The sequence below is a fragment of the Salvelinus sp. IW2-2015 genome, linkage group LG3, assembly GCF_002910315.2.
Source record: "Salvelinus sp. IW2-2015 linkage group LG3, ASM291031v2, whole genome shotgun sequence".
Taxonomy (NCBI): domain Eukaryota; kingdom Metazoa; phylum Chordata; class Actinopteri; order Salmoniformes; family Salmonidae; genus Salvelinus; species Salvelinus sp. IW2-2015.
This window is the reverse complement of record NC_036840.1, coordinates 22,779,239-22,794,598: the sequence shown is the minus strand read 5'-3', so window position 1 is coordinate 22,794,598 and position 15,360 is coordinate 22,779,239. Positions and strand designations below refer to the sequence as shown.

The 15,360-nt window shown below is 43.4% G+C and overlaps 1 protein-coding gene across 1 annotated transcript; it reads right to left on the bottom strand.

The window, feature by feature from the left end:
• Positions 1-2,570: 2,570 nt before the first annotated feature.
• f13a1b (coagulation factor XIII, A1 polypeptide b) lies at positions 2,571-14,768 on the bottom strand. Its single transcript, XM_023971708.2, has 15 exons — positions 14,675-14,768; positions 11,699-11,883; positions 9,476-9,664; positions 8,651-8,899; positions 8,372-8,490; positions 8,002-8,109; positions 6,640-6,814; positions 6,222-6,360; positions 5,972-6,075; positions 5,608-5,696; positions 5,177-5,333; positions 4,287-4,562; positions 3,929-4,089; positions 3,270-3,406; positions 2,571-3,173 (listed from the first exon to the last, which is right to left on the bottom strand). Exons 2-15 carry the CDS (start codon positions 11,850-11,852, stop codon positions 3,032-3,034), a joined length of 2,199 nt encoding a protein of 732 aa, XP_023827476.1. The 5' UTR covers positions 11,853-11,883; positions 14,675-14,768; the 3' UTR covers positions 2,571-3,031.
• Between the last annotated feature and the right edge of the window lie 592 nt (positions 14,769-15,360).

Genomic DNA, 15,360 nt, shown 5'->3' with positions numbered 1-15,360 from the left:
ACAAGTCATTTTTCCAACAATTGTTTACAGACAGATTATTTCACTTATAATTCACTGTATCATAATTCCAGTGGGTCAGATGTTTACATACACTAAGTTGACTGTGCCTTTAAACAGCTTGGAAAATTCCAGAAAATTATGTCATGGCTTTAGAAGCTTCTGATAGGCCAATTGACATAATTTGAGTCAATTGGAGGTGTACCTGTGGATGTATTTCAAGGCCTACCTTCAAACTCAGTGCCTCTTTGCTTGACATCATGGGAAAATCCAAAGAAGTCAGCCAAGACCTCAGAAAAAAATTGTAGACCTCCACAAGTCTGGTCCATCCTTGGGAGCAATTTCCAAATGCCTGAAGGTACCATGTTCATCTGTACAAACAATAGTACGCAAGTAGAAACACCATGGGACCATGAACTGTTTGGCCATAATGACCATCGTTATGTTTGGAGGAAAAAGGGGGAAGCTTGCAAGCCGAAGAACACCATCCCAACCATGAAGCTAGAGGGTGGAAGCATCATGTTGTGGGGGTGCGTTGCTGCAGGAAGGACTGGTGCACTTCACAAAATAGATGTCATCGTGTGAGGAAAATTATGTGGATATATTGAAGCAACATCTTAAGACATCAGTCAGGAAGTTAAAGCTTGTTCTCAAATGCGTTTTCCAAATGAACAATGACCCCAAGCATACTTCCAAAGTTGTGGCAAAATGGCTTAAGGACAACAAAGTCAAGGTATTGGAGTGGCCATCACAAATCCCTGACCTCAATCCTTTTGAAAATTTGTGGGCAGAACAGAAAAACCGTGTGTGAGTAAGGAGGCCTACAAATCTGACTCAGTTACACTCGCTCTGTCTAGAAAAAATGGGCCAAAATTCACCAAACTTATTGTGGGAAGCTTGTGGAAGGCTACCCGAAACGTTTGACCCAAGTTAAACAATTTAAAGGCAATGCTAGCAAATACTAATTGAGTGTATGTAAACTTCTGACCTACTGGGAATGTGATGAAAGAAATAAAAGCTGAAATAAATCATTCTCTCTACTATTATTCTGACATTTCACATTCTTAAAGTAAAGTGGTGATCCTAACTGACTTAAGACAGGGAATTTTTACCAGGATTAAATGTCAGGAATTATGAAAAACTGAGTTGAAATGTATTTGGCTAAGGTGTATGTAAACTTCCGACTTCAACGGTATGTTTCAGACAGTTGTATGAGGCTGTGCTGCTTGTGTTAGTAAGTAACTACACTTTCACTTTGAGCCTCTTAGTTTCATCATGCTTTATGTCCTACATATAAAATAAATACTCTTGTATTTCTGGCTCATTTTCAAATTATGTTTTTTAGATTTAAGTCCGGCAAAATAGAGATTGTAGTATGATATCAGGTAATATCATGTTGGCCTTTGCTGGACACGCATAGRCCTACTGTTGAACAGAGTCGGTCTCAGTGTATAAAAGAGGATACTATTCTTAAATAGTTTTSTTAAAATAATAGCTTGAAACATTTAATGTTTACACAGGCAGCCCASTTCTGATCTTTTGACACTTATTTGGTATATCTGATASATATCTGATCTTTTCCCAGTGTGTAAACAGAAAGAAAACACATGGAATCTGGTCTTTTGAGTTCTGATTCATACCATATACGTGTTTGTACATGTAGTATATATTTTTTGCACATGACCTGCCATCACCAAGACTACCACTGTCACGACTCCGACCGAGGCAGGCTCTCCTTCCCGTTCGGGTGGCGCTCGGCGGTCGTCGTCACCGGCCTATTAGCTGCCACTGATCCTTWTCTCCCCCTCCTTATGTGTTCATTGGTTACACCTGTTTTGTGTTTGTTCTTAATTAGTTGGGCTTTATCWGTCAKCCGGCCCGCYCGTTTCTTTGTGCGGGATTGTTTATTTGTAAGCTTGGTGTTTGTTAGTCTGACGTTACGTGTTTGTGTATGTTGGAGTACATTTCTGAACTGTTTTCGTTCCCCGTGTCTGGGGCAGTTTATTGTGAGCACCCAGTGTCAAGTTGGGTGGCCGTTGTTTCTCCGTGGTTCATTAAATGAACGTTATCATTGAATCCTCTGTCTTCCTGCGCCTGACTTCGCACTCCGACACCCAGTCCTTACAACCACACCAAATTTTGATTGGAACAGTGAACGGAAATGAGCATTGCATCTGCGTGCTATTTCAGAGAATACGACAGTGTGAATGCGCTAATCTGATATGGGAGACATATAAAACTGTCAGAACAGTACAGGGAAAAAAATTGTACATGAAGTAAAATCCTTAGGATGGCTGTGTAAACACAGCCTATGAAAGAAACCCCTAGACTTGTGCGGAAGTGAACGAAGCACAGAAGTGCTCAAGTCACTTACTCACTCATCCCTGTCGCGCATAGGGCAAGGTCCACAACTTCAAACTTAGAACTGGATGCTCGAAGAATTATAATTTTGACAGCATGCATGTAGGCCGATGGGATACATTCAATATTTCATTTCAAAAGATCTTATCTGGACCTTTCAAAACCAAAGTATATTGCCATAAAAACACAATAATTGATAACATGCAATCATATTCATGTTCATCTTTTTAATTTGGGTTATATAAGTACTTCTCTCGCATAGAAGTCAAAAAAGAAAAGAAAACAGGGATATTGAACTTTTCATAAATTTCAATAAATGTAGCATCTTGTGGTAAGAAAATGTTGCATCTCTTGTGAAGATAGATTGAACCATGTATTAGGCCTAATATTCAAGTCCAATCTCTAAACTGTAGCTGGGCTGTATTAGCTGTGATGTAGTAGTGTTTTCCTTGTATATAAATGAAAACAAATACATTGAACTACACTAAATGTTGCATAGTTAAAAAATATTGCCTCTTGTGAAATTACATGATCCATCCAAGAAGAAGAAGAAGAAAAAGAAAAAACAACAAATCTCTTAATTGTTGCTTGCTGGGCTGTAACTGAGCTGTAAATAGGCTGTCCAGCTGTGCTATAGATGTCTTGTATAGCTGTGCCATCTCCCTTGTGCTGCTCAGGGCTTGACGGTCAGCTGGGCCTGACCGTACACCTGCCTGAGTGCAGCACAGTCCAGGCTGGCCATCAGCTTGGTGGGTCCCTCCCTTCGTGGGGTAAAACTCTCTGTCCACGTCAGGGACGAGCCAGCCAGGATCAGACTGGAATACACACATATACACACACATGAGTATGCACACACACACACACACGCACACAAAACACACACACACACATACAGGTATCACTCTGCTCACCCGTAATGTTTATACTTGGGTGGCATGACTCCTGGCCCCTCCACGCGAATGTACACATCCTCCAGGTTGAACTTGAACGGGTTGGTGAACTCCACAGTCACAAACATCTCCTCACTTACCTTAGCCAGACCAGACACCTACAGAGAGGGGATGAGAGTTGGTCCTGATCCTGTCCGTGAAGACCCAGCAAGGATCGATAAACTGAGCATATTTGGAAAATACTTTGTATTCTATACCAGGGATGTCAAACTCATTTAGCAGAATTCAGTCTTTATCCGGTCTTCAACGAGGTCCGGAGGGCTGCACTGAAAATTGGTTATATTTCCTCGCCGTCAAAATTAGCCCAAAATAGTCCTCGATGAATTTTTCAGTGCTCCCTGACTGTCTTGTTCATTTAGCTGATTATTAGCGACGCTGAACACAGTCAAGATAGTATATGAATGCGGGTCCATTATAATTTCTACAGTTTCGATTTGGTTTTTGTCATTTTAAAGTATATTGAGTTCGCACCCCCCCACCCCCAAAAAAACATTAAAAAATGTGCCCGATTGGACCCCCTGCGGGGGGGACGTATGTTTGACACCCCTGCTCTATAGAGTACAAATTGATTTGTTTCAGGCTGTGAGCATATTACCACTCCTAAAAACATGACCTCTGACCTGGACAGAGAGTTTGGGGTTGTGAAGAGTGACGACCCTCATGGCGGTGACAATCTGACCCGTCTCYTTGACCTTCCCAGTAGCGATGAAGTGGAGGTTGGCCTGCTCCACCAGCTTTCTCATGTAGTCCTGGGAACGCACCTGGATCACTTTCTTCTCAGCTGTGGACACACAGAGATGACTTTCTTAGGATATGCTTTGTCTCCTTGAGTTTTACTTTAATTTTCATGTATTTTGTTGGGTCTTGCTTTAGAAATATTGGAGTTCAACTGGCTTGCCACTAGTAACTAGAATATTGATCTTACAAGAACCCACCCACCAACCCACACACACCACCCCTCCTCCCCCACCTGCCCACCTTTCATGGGATCCAATGTCACTTTAAGGGTCTTGAAGAGGAACTCAGAGCTGGTGACTCCTGTGTAATACACCACGTTGCCACTGACATACACGTCCCCGGTGCGAGCCTGGCCACTCTTGTTGTTGAACTCCAGCTTCAGCTCGAAGTCATCCCCCACCCTCACCTCGATCAGGGGCATGTCCAGCTCCACGTCAGCCTCTGGAAGGATGGCCTTCTCACGCTGACAACCGTACTCCTCTGCCTTCTCCAGAACCGTGCGCTCCTCTGGGCTACCTGTGGATGTGGGAGACCACAGATGAAAGGGAAAGATTATACGGTTTGATTCAGAAGTAGTCCACATTTAGAATCTGGGTTTTTAGAGTGGTCGTACCTCGTTCACACAGAGACAAAACCCTTCTTTTAACATTTAAATCAAATCAAATGTTATTTGTCACATGGCCGAATACAACAGATGTAGTAGACCTTACAGTGAAATGCTTACTTACAAGCCCTTAATCAACAATGCAGTTTTAATGGAGTTTAAATTCACATATAAATTTGAGTTATAGATCTATCATTCTCATTGAAAGCAAGTCCAAGAAATGTTAGATTTGTTCTGTGCACTATTTATATGCTACCCATGCTTAAATTTCATTTTTGTGTCGTTTACTTTCAGTTTTGTACACCAGCTTCAAACAGCTGAAAATACAGCGGTTTAGACGGTACAATGATTCTCTACATGATACTTGCTTGTTTTGTCACGTAAACTGAAATTAGGCTTACTATTAGAATTTTAGCCAGCAGGAAATGGTGGAGTGATTTCTGCATAGGTCCTTTTTAATCTGTGTTCGGGAAAGCGTCCCTTTACGCTTTTGCTCTGTGACACTCCCTCCTCTCTCCTCTCTTACCTTCGGGGAACTTGTACTGGTCAGTGATGTCACGCCGAGTGTCCTGGCCGGGAGCTTTGGTCACCACCATCCTACCAACATGGCTGCTGTTGACTTTGACCGGCTCCAGGGTTCCATCTCTGGGGTTCCGTGAGTAGAACACCACATCACTGTTCACCTATAGAAAAAATGGGACACATTCATCATGTCAAATTCCAGTAATTAGTCATCTATTGATATGTTWAGTCATATATAAGTCATATACTAGTAATACCAGAACACATGTACTGGTACCGTATGTTCACTACTACAATTGAGCTCACTGATTCAAACTGATGCAAACAAAAAATGGACTGTCTTGGGAAGTGACATAGGGGTTGTAACATTTTGTATACTGTCCTGTGCAGTTGGTGTTTTGCGCCACTAGGATGGCCCATTGTTGTAGTATTTACCTCAGCAAACACGAAAGGTGCGTCGAACGGGAAGCAGATCTGGCCATGTTTGATGGCCTGGACGGATGCAGGGCCACACCTGTACATCCCTGGATACAATGAAAGACACATTAGGTATTAGTAATATCCCAAATAATGATATAATATAGTAACTACACAGCATGTACATTTCATAACATGGTTATGTAAAAATTATAACATGGTCAGTTAAATTGTGTGTGTGTATGTGTGTGTGTGTTTCTGTGGGTGTGTGTTTGTTTCTGCGTATGTGTGCGCGTGTGTGAGTGCCTGTGCCTGTTTCTACAGTATATGTGTGTGTGTGTGTGTGTGCGTGCGTACATGCTTGTGTGTATGAACACCTCACCATCACTGGTCTCTTGGGGCGTAGCATCCACAGCCTGCCAGCCCCCAAACCCTTGAGGAAGGTCTGGCCTGCTCATGTAGCACTCGTTCCAGCAATGGTAGTTCCTACGGCAACACATCCATTCCATTATTTGACATTACCATAAATCATTGTAAATGCAGTCTCTCCACTCATGAATTGTATTTTTAAATGCTCAAATCAAATCAAATCAAATCAGAAAGTGATTTGTCTGCCACTGGAACAATTCTACCAGATAGAGTCCTTGGTGCGTTGCTTGTCAATTCTGCCGTTCTCATCCAGGATGATGTCAGTTTTCAGGTTGCCGTCATTGTCGTGGGAAGAGAAGAAGTTGGTGACAACCCTGGCGGGGATGCCCAGACAGCGCAAGACTGCCGAGGGGGAAGGAAAGAAACTGTATCATCAGCAACAACAAAAGAAATTCAGACTTTTTGGGAGAATTCTTCACATCAAATAGTAGGAAATTAATGAGTGATTAATTATGAAATCCTCCCAAATATTTCACTCATTAGCATTGTAAAAACCCCAAAACTTTGCCTAAATGATTTTTGGGAAATCCTAGTTAAACATTTCTGGAATCATTACAGATTTCAGAAAAAATTGAATTTTCTGAAAGTTTGGAGAATATTGTAGCCTTATGCAGGTCTCACAGGTGTTAAAGACAGCAGCGTAGACCCAGCACTGGGCATAGCAGACGGGCATCTTGCTGCTGGAGTAGTTGAGGAGGATCTCAGTACTTCCAGTCCAGGAGGTGGGTGCCACTCCGTAGGTGTAGTCACCACTCCAGCTCCCCACCAGCACCCCGTCGTCGTCACGAGAGTTCAGCTGGGAGAGAGAGGCAAACATACGGTTCTCTGCATCCAAAATGGCACCCTATTTCCTTTACAGTGCACTTCTTTTGAACAGAGCCTTATGGGCCCTGGTCAAAAGTAATGCATTATATAGGGAATACCCTGGTCAAAAGTAATGCATTATATAGGGAATACCCTGGTCAAAAGTAATGCATTATATGTGAAATAGAGTGCCATTTTGTATGCAAATAGCCTGTTACAAGCCTATGAGTTGTAAGTACAAATCTCTCTTCAAGTAGAAATAAAGAAGAGGGCACAACAAAACCTATTCCCCCTCAGGAGACTGAAAAGATTTGGCATGGGTCCTCAGATCCTCAAAAGGTTCTACAGCTGCACCATCGAGAGCATCCTGACCGGTTGCATCACTGCCTGGTATGGCAACTGCTCGGCCTCCGACCGCTAGGCACTACAGAGGGTAGTGCGAATGGCCCAGTACATCACTGGGGCCAAGCTTCCTGCCATCCAGGACCTCTATACCAGGCGGTGTCAGAGAAAGGCCCTAAAAATTGTTAAAGACTCCAGCCACCCTAGTCATAGACTGTTCTCTCTGCTACCGCACGGCAAGCGGTACCGGAGCACCAAGTCTAGGTCCAAGAGGCTTCTAAACAGCTTCTACCCCCAAGTCATAAGACTCCTGAACATCTAATCAAATGGCTACCCAGACTATTTGCACTGCCCCCCAACCCCTCTCCTCCTCTTTTACAACGCTGCTACTCTCTGTTGTTACCATCTATGCATAGTCACTTTAATAACTCTAGCTACATGTACATATTAGCTCGACTAACCGGTGCCCCCGCACATTGACTCTGTACCAGTACCCCCCCATATATAGTCTCGCTATTGATATTTTACTGCTGCTCTTTAATTACTCGTGACTTTTTCTTATTGTTATCCATATTTTTTTTCAACTGCATTGTTTGTTTAGGGGCTCGTAAGTAAACATTTCACTGTAAGGTCTGCACTTGTTGTATCCGACGCATGTGACTAATACAATGTGATTTGATTTGGTTGGAAATGTGTCTTCTGGCAAGGAGTCTTTTCTCAAGCCTCCATGGAGTTTCTTCCCCCTATAAATCTACTGTGTGAAACGGTTGTACTGTTAGAACGTTGTGACCTTAATGGGTTCTCTGTACGGACCGGTGGTAACCCCGTAACGCTCACCATGGCTGAGGCCTTCCGGGCTACTTTGATGGGGTCGCCCCTGTTGGTGATGGGCATGGCAGCTTTATCCATGATGAACAGACACGCATCCAGCACCCCATAGTCAAACTGCAACAAGCAAAGTTCAGTTAAGTGTTCACTGAACTTCTTTGACGATCGCATAGAGAATCAGACAGTTTCTTAAAGCCAAAACAAAAAGATGACAGACAGGTAATGTGTATGGACTAAGACACAACCGTCCTGCTATTTGACGTATAATGACTTACATGTACAGTAGTTACAAATTAATTCTGCATGGTACAGATAGCGTATCACCACACCCAAACCAATCATTGCGTAGCTAGTAGTGGTGCACTGGGTCTCTCTGTACCTGGCCAAAGTTCCAGGGCCGCTCGGACACGTCGTCAAACGCCCCGTGGTAGATGACTCCCACCTCGTTGAGAACACACTCCTCCCTCTCATTGCTATCATCCAGGAACACAGAATCAGCTGGTGGAAGGAAGCCAGAATAATAGAATGGAATCTATTATCGGAATGTAGATGAATAGACTCACGAGATTAATAGAGCTAAATCGATCAATCAATCAGCACAAACAACTGTTGTGGGAACAGGCTAGTGTGATTGCTGTCATCAGTGAGTGTCACAGACCTGCCACCCAGGGGTTGAACAGGATATAGACATCTCGACTCTCGTCCTGCCTTGTCCTGCGGATTCCATATGGCGTCACCACCGCCACGTACGTGCGCCACTTTCCCACAATGCAGTCTGGCGCTGGGGTGATCCCCACCGTGACCACGTTGTCTGCGCTGTCCAACACCCGGCCGGCCCACGGGCTCTGGCGGTCACTGGTCACAGACACAGGRATGTAGGTGCCCTTACTGAACTGGGGACTGCCCCCTGGTGGATAGGAGGAACAGGGGGAATGACATGTCAGGGCAGGGGTAGACCTAGCTCTGGTCTTTGGCTCCGGGGTGCAGTTTCTTCTAGGTACAGATCTAGGATCAACTTCCCATTCCTCAATCCTAACCTTTACCATTAGTGGAGAAAATGTAAAACAGACCAAAGATCAGGGTCTAGGGGCCACTTCACCCTACACCAAGCCTTCGTACTAACACCCTGGACTAGAGCTATGGTAGACCTATGGTAGACCTAACCACTGATACAGGAAAGAAAGATAAATACCTGCACATATTCCTCCTTAGTTTTATTATGTTTCAAGTGGCGGTTGTAACTAAGTGCGGGAACATTCAATGAAAAAAAGATACAATGAATGTTCCCGCAATTAATGTAACCGCCACTTGAAACATAATAAAACAATCTTTTTTTCATTACTTTACTTTTGGTACCCTGCATCTGGATGCAAGTTTCTAGATGTGCGTACAGTAAACTACTTCTTAACCAGTAACCACTGATACAGAGTTAGCCCTTTTTTARCTTAGGAAACTTTTTTAGGTGGGGGTTTCTTTATCTCACCGATGACGAACTCCACAGCAAACTGGTCGTCGGAGGGCTTGTAGGGACGGTCGAAGGTCACCTTCAGCTGGAACTCCTGTCCCCTGCGAACGACGAGGTGGTCGTTGGCATACAGGTGGGTGGTGTGCTGATGCTTATTGACCTCGTCTGGCTTCCGCAGCATGTTCACATCCCAGATGTCCAAGAACTCTGATAGGAGAGTAGGAAGAGAACGAGGAAGAGCGAGATGAGGAGAGAGGAATATAAAAGGGAAGAGAGAGAGAGATGCAGACTTGTCATCGTAACTTGGGCCCTGATATTTTTCCATGTGACCTTGAGCAGTTATTCCAATACACCTCTGTTTCAGCAAAAAGCTGAGGGATGGGCCTGGAGAAATGTAACGTCTCTCAAATTCATAGACAGAGCTATGGATGCAGAGGAAGGTCCTAAAAATGGTCAAAGACTCCAGTCACCCTAGTCAAAGACTGTTATCTCTGCTACCGCACGGCAAGCGGTACCGGAGCGACAAGTCTAGGTCCAAGAGGCTTCTAAACAGATTCTACCCCCAAGCCATAAGACTCCTGAACATCTAGTCAAATGGCTACCCAGACTGTTTGCATTGACCCCCCCCCCCCATCCCTCACCCCCTCTCACGCCCTCTTTACACCACTGCTACTCTCTGTTGTCATCTATGCATAGTCACATTAATAACTCTACCTACATGTACATACTACCTCAAATAACCGGTGCCCCCACACATTGACTCTGTATCAGTAACCCCCTGTATATAGTCCCTGTATATTGTCATTTCACTGCTGCTCTTTAATTACCTGTTACTTTTATCTCTAATTCTTATCTGTATTTTCTTGAAACTGCATTGTTGGTTAGGGGCTCATAAGTAAGCATTTCACTGTAAGGTCTACCTACACCTGTTGTATTCGGCGCATGTGACTAATACATTTTGATTTGAAGGACTGAACATCCATGATATCTAAATGATAGTTTTAACCAGATTTTGAGGCATTTACATCGTTTACATTTACGTTGTTTACAAACATTGGAGTAAAACAAGCTTATGTTTTGGGTTCTGATGAGGTACAACAGTTGAACTAATCATGAGGCATTTATAAGTTGCCTTCTTCAAGAATCAGTGTGTGTATATCATTCAATTATAAGTCCAAAAATGGATGTAGCAACTAACGATTCTATCTTCAACATAACGTAACGTATGGAATCCTGCAAGTTCAAATGTATGAAGAGTGGTAGAGACTTTCTGAAGGCCGATTACGTTGCGTGTTCAACTTTGGGAACCTTCTCATCTTAGGGATAGACAGACAGCTTTGTCTGCAGACTGTGGTGACGTATAGTAAAAATGATGAACTGTAGTCGAAGATCAACAACGTGATTGTTGTTGGTTGTTGTTCTTTTTGGGAAACTCGCTACAAGATATTATTTAGATGGCTATGACTGTCACACCCTGATCTGTTTCACCTGTTTTGTGCTTGTCTCCACCCCCCTCTGTCGCCCATCTGCCCCATTATCCCCTGTGTATTTATACCTGTGTTCTCTGTTTGTCTGTTTCCAGTTTGTCTTGTCTCGTCAAGCATACCAGCATTTTTCCCGTACTCCTGTTTTCGCTCTAGTCCCTGTTTTCTAGTTTTCCCGGTTTTGACCATTCTGCCTGCCCTGACCCTGAGCCTGCCTGCCCTTCTGTGCCTTTCGGACTCTGCTCTGGGTTACTGACCTCTGCCTGCCCTTAAGMTGCCCCCTGTTTTTGTGATAAACTTTTTTTACTTTGAACTGTCTGCATCTGGGTCTTATCCTGAGGTCTCATAATTACCCATCATGAGGGGACAGCTGAAGTCGCTTCCAGTCTGTTAGAGGTTCTATATTCCAGTCATTCCATTCTTATTCAGAACCCTGCCTTGTGTTCTAGGGAGATAATGCTGAGGAAAGGAGAACAGTGACGAGGCTGGTAGACTCAGGATGTGTCTGAAGACGTGTGTTGAGATAACTCTGAACGGAATGCCATTCATTTGTCAGTCAGCATCCTAAATCTACAGGAAACGTGTCATTGTAGGGTCTCTTATCGTTTGTGACCAAGGCACATACTGACTCACAAACCAACACTCTGACATACAAACACACTTCTGTCTCTCTCTGTCGCACACCACACACACACTCAAACACACACACACACGTGCACGCACCCACACACACACACAGGCTCCTTCTCCTCCTTACCCTTGAGTGGAGGGGGTCCTCGGGGCATCAGGCCGAAGGGCTCGAACTCAGGCACCTCCTCCCCATCTGCATTGGAGCTGGCGATGGGGGCTGCACTGCGTCCGCGGTGTGACACCTGGGGTTGTGTCTTGGCGGCGGGCTCTGAGTCAGACATGGTACCAGCGCTGAAACGTCACCTCACGGGCCTGGGACACAGACAAACGGACGAACAGAGAGAGACAGAGACAGAGACAGAGACAGAGACAGAGACAGAGACAGAGACAGAGACAGAGACAGAGACAGAGACAGAGACAGAGACAGAGACAGAGAGTCAAATAGACAAGCAGACATTTCCTAGGTACAGTATGGTATCATATCACATGACGACTCCATTCATATTCAGCTAGCCCTTGGGGAGGACACTCCCAGTTGTGCAGCAGATGCTAAGAGATTAACTGTTCCCACAAACCATCTGTTTCACATTGAGGTAGGGCAGCAATAGCGAACTTTAGTACTGACCTGGATGAGGTGCACGTAAACTTGAACACAAACCACATGTCAAAACAATTATATATATTAAATTTTACATTTTCGTCATTTAGCTGACGCYCTTATCCCGAGTGACTTACAATTAGTGCATTCATCTTAAGTTAGCTAGGTGAGACAACACACATCACAATYGTATCAAGTACATTTTCCCTCAACAAAGTACTTATCAGCGAAGTCAGTGCTAGTAGGACTTTGGGAACCACTTCTATGTGTGTATTAGTGTGCATTATTGTAGTGACTAGGTCAGTAAACTTAGGTTTGAATTGATCTGTGGTTTCACTGAGTAGAGCCTGTGTTTATTTTTTCTTTCATTGTTTATTTCCGTGCTGTATTAAAGAGGAGCCTACTGAGGGTGTAATTCCAGAAAAGCAGTTGGCAAGGTCAGACATTTTGGGGTGTTTGGTTGTTTGTTTTGGCGTGTTGTGTTATTCTCCGTCCCTTGTGGTCAGTGTGTCACCAGACTGTGCAGTTAATCTTCAAATTAAAGAGAGAAAACGGTCGTAAATGACAAGGGAAACTTTAGTGTCAGTGTGTGGGGGACACAACAATGTCATCAGATTCCTTTGCTTAGAATCATTGTGTATTTATTTGTTGTTGTAATTTTGTAATTTTTATCATTTTCACAACGAGTAGTGTACCAGTACAATTATGCCAGTATCTGTGGTAAAACTAACAAATTACCTTGCACATTTACAATTAGTTAGGTAATAATATACATTAACAAACTATATCTAAGTCCAAACTTGGCAGTCCAAGTATACTACAAGCAGTGGTGCAACATTACTAATAGTGGGTTAAATGTAAATAAAAATCTCGAGACGTACCGTAAGTCAATAAAGCAGCACTGAAAAAGGAATTACTTCAACCAACCATCCCCTGGGGGTCTCTCCCTTTAAAGCCTATTTTATTTGAGGTTAGGAGGGAGGGGGGGGTGGTTGTTTAATGGAAATTATTATGTAAATATGGTCATGCTGTTTTAGTCATTAAATACACAATGGTTGTTTTCATGAAAATGTAAGTATGGCACAATATACGTCATGCAGCTTTGTGGCACAAACAACGATTTAAGAATTTAGTTATGTAATGGGCGTGTGCTGTGCTGTGCTGGTCGAGGAGATAGGTTTGGGGTGTGGGATGGTCTCTGGCCAGTGTTRGAAAGGTGAGTCATGGACCTGCACAGTGAGAGCACTGTTTCACCGTGGCACACACACATGCACACGCACACACACACGCTCACATGGTGCCGTCACCCCCTTCATCTGAACATTAGCTGGTCAATGCTGATTGTGGAGAAACAACATCACCACAGGTTTTTATCGATGTTTTCTGGGACAGCGCTGTGCCTTTCTGTGGTGTAAATGCTGCAAGTTATTACTATTTTCAGCTATTAGTCAATGGATGATGCCATATAATACTGTTTGTATAGGATAACATGTTCATAGTGCAAAATAAATTATTGTGCAAAGTGCAAAAAATACCGCAAACCTTATTATAATATACAGAAATCCTCCCTGTATGATGCAATTTGCATCATATTATGCAAAGCACAGCATCGTATGATGCAAAATGCATCATACAGGGATTATTTCTGTATTTTGAAAGTTATATATCTTGAAATCTTGATTGCTGACAAGAAAAATGTTTTGGGACTATGTCAACAATGGACTAATGAAACAAATACCAAAAGATCGTTTTTGGGTGGAGTTTTCCTTTAATTCGATTTTTTTCTTGAACAATGTGTGTTACAAAGAGGTGACTATTTAAATAGCGTTTCATAAACGGAGCAATATGTAAATTGTGTTCTCTTTATGACGCACATTGTTGAAGAATATGTTCTAATTTCGTCATGCTACCAGATTATAATTAGGTTTTTCATATTTTTTGCACTTTGCACAATGCTCCTGTGCTACGAAAATGTCCCCCATATACACAGTTTTATGTAGTGTGTACTTAGACACGGAGGCGTTGTGCAAAGTAGAAATGTGACTCCTGAAAGGTAAAAATTATCCATAGTTTAACAGCATTTTACAACAAAATGTGGATGTAAAGGAAAAGAAAAAACACAGAAGCAAATAACCCTAATTCTGAACCAGATTACATGATGTGGAATAAAGAACCATTCAAACCAGCACTCAGTTCTCACTCTGGTACTGTAAAATTAGCTTCCATTTAGGACTCTCATAAAGCCCACAGCCCCCCCCCCCCCCCCCCATAAAGAAATCTGCTTTACCAGCATTTGAAGTTTCCTAGAGGAAAAAATGGTTTGTACTAGTATACAGCAAAACAACAAAAGTACTGCAACTAAATTTAGAGTACTGCAAATGATGCATTCTATGAGGCATCGCATTACTTTTCATCAAAGCATTGTCAAATACATGCAGTATCAAACAAATAAGATTGGAGACAGAAAACATTGCTTGACCGGTGACCACTGAAGAGTAAACTCACCTCTGTAGAAGTTGAAGAGGGGAAAGCTGCAGTTGTCTGATAGAGTTGATCCTCAGGGGCTGAGTGTCTGTCTCTCTCACACACAAAGACAGGCTGTTGCTGGGTCCCTCTGAATCCATTTATATACAGGAAAGGGAAGGGCCCTCTCCATGGCAGAGATAGGTTGTGTGTGTGTGTGTTGTGTGGGGTGTGTGTGTTGTGTGTGTGTGTGTGTGTGTGTGTGTGGTGTGTGGTGTGTGTGTGTGTGTGTGTGTGTGTGTGTGTGTGGTGTGTGTGTGTGTGTGTGTGTGTGTGTGTGTGGTGTGTGTGTTTTGCAAGAGAGCCAGCCCCAGGGTGAGTTGGTTGCTGGGATGGGCTTGTGAGTGTGTGTCAAATCAAATCAAATCAAATTGTATTGGTCGCATACACATGGTTAGCAGATGTTATTGCGAGTGTAGCGAAATGCGTGTGCAAAGTTTCCTAAGGACTAGAAGCGAGTGTGTGTGTGTGTGTGTGTGTGTGTGTGTGTGTGTGTGGTGTGTGTGTTGTGTGTGTGTGTGGTGTGTGTGTGTGTGTCGTGTGTGTGTGTGTGTGGTGTGTGTGGTGTGTGTGTGGTGTGTGTGTGTGGTGTGTGTGTGTGTGTGTGTTGTGTGTTGTTGTGTGTGTGTGTGTGTGCGAACCAGTCCCAGCATTAGTTGTGCGATGGG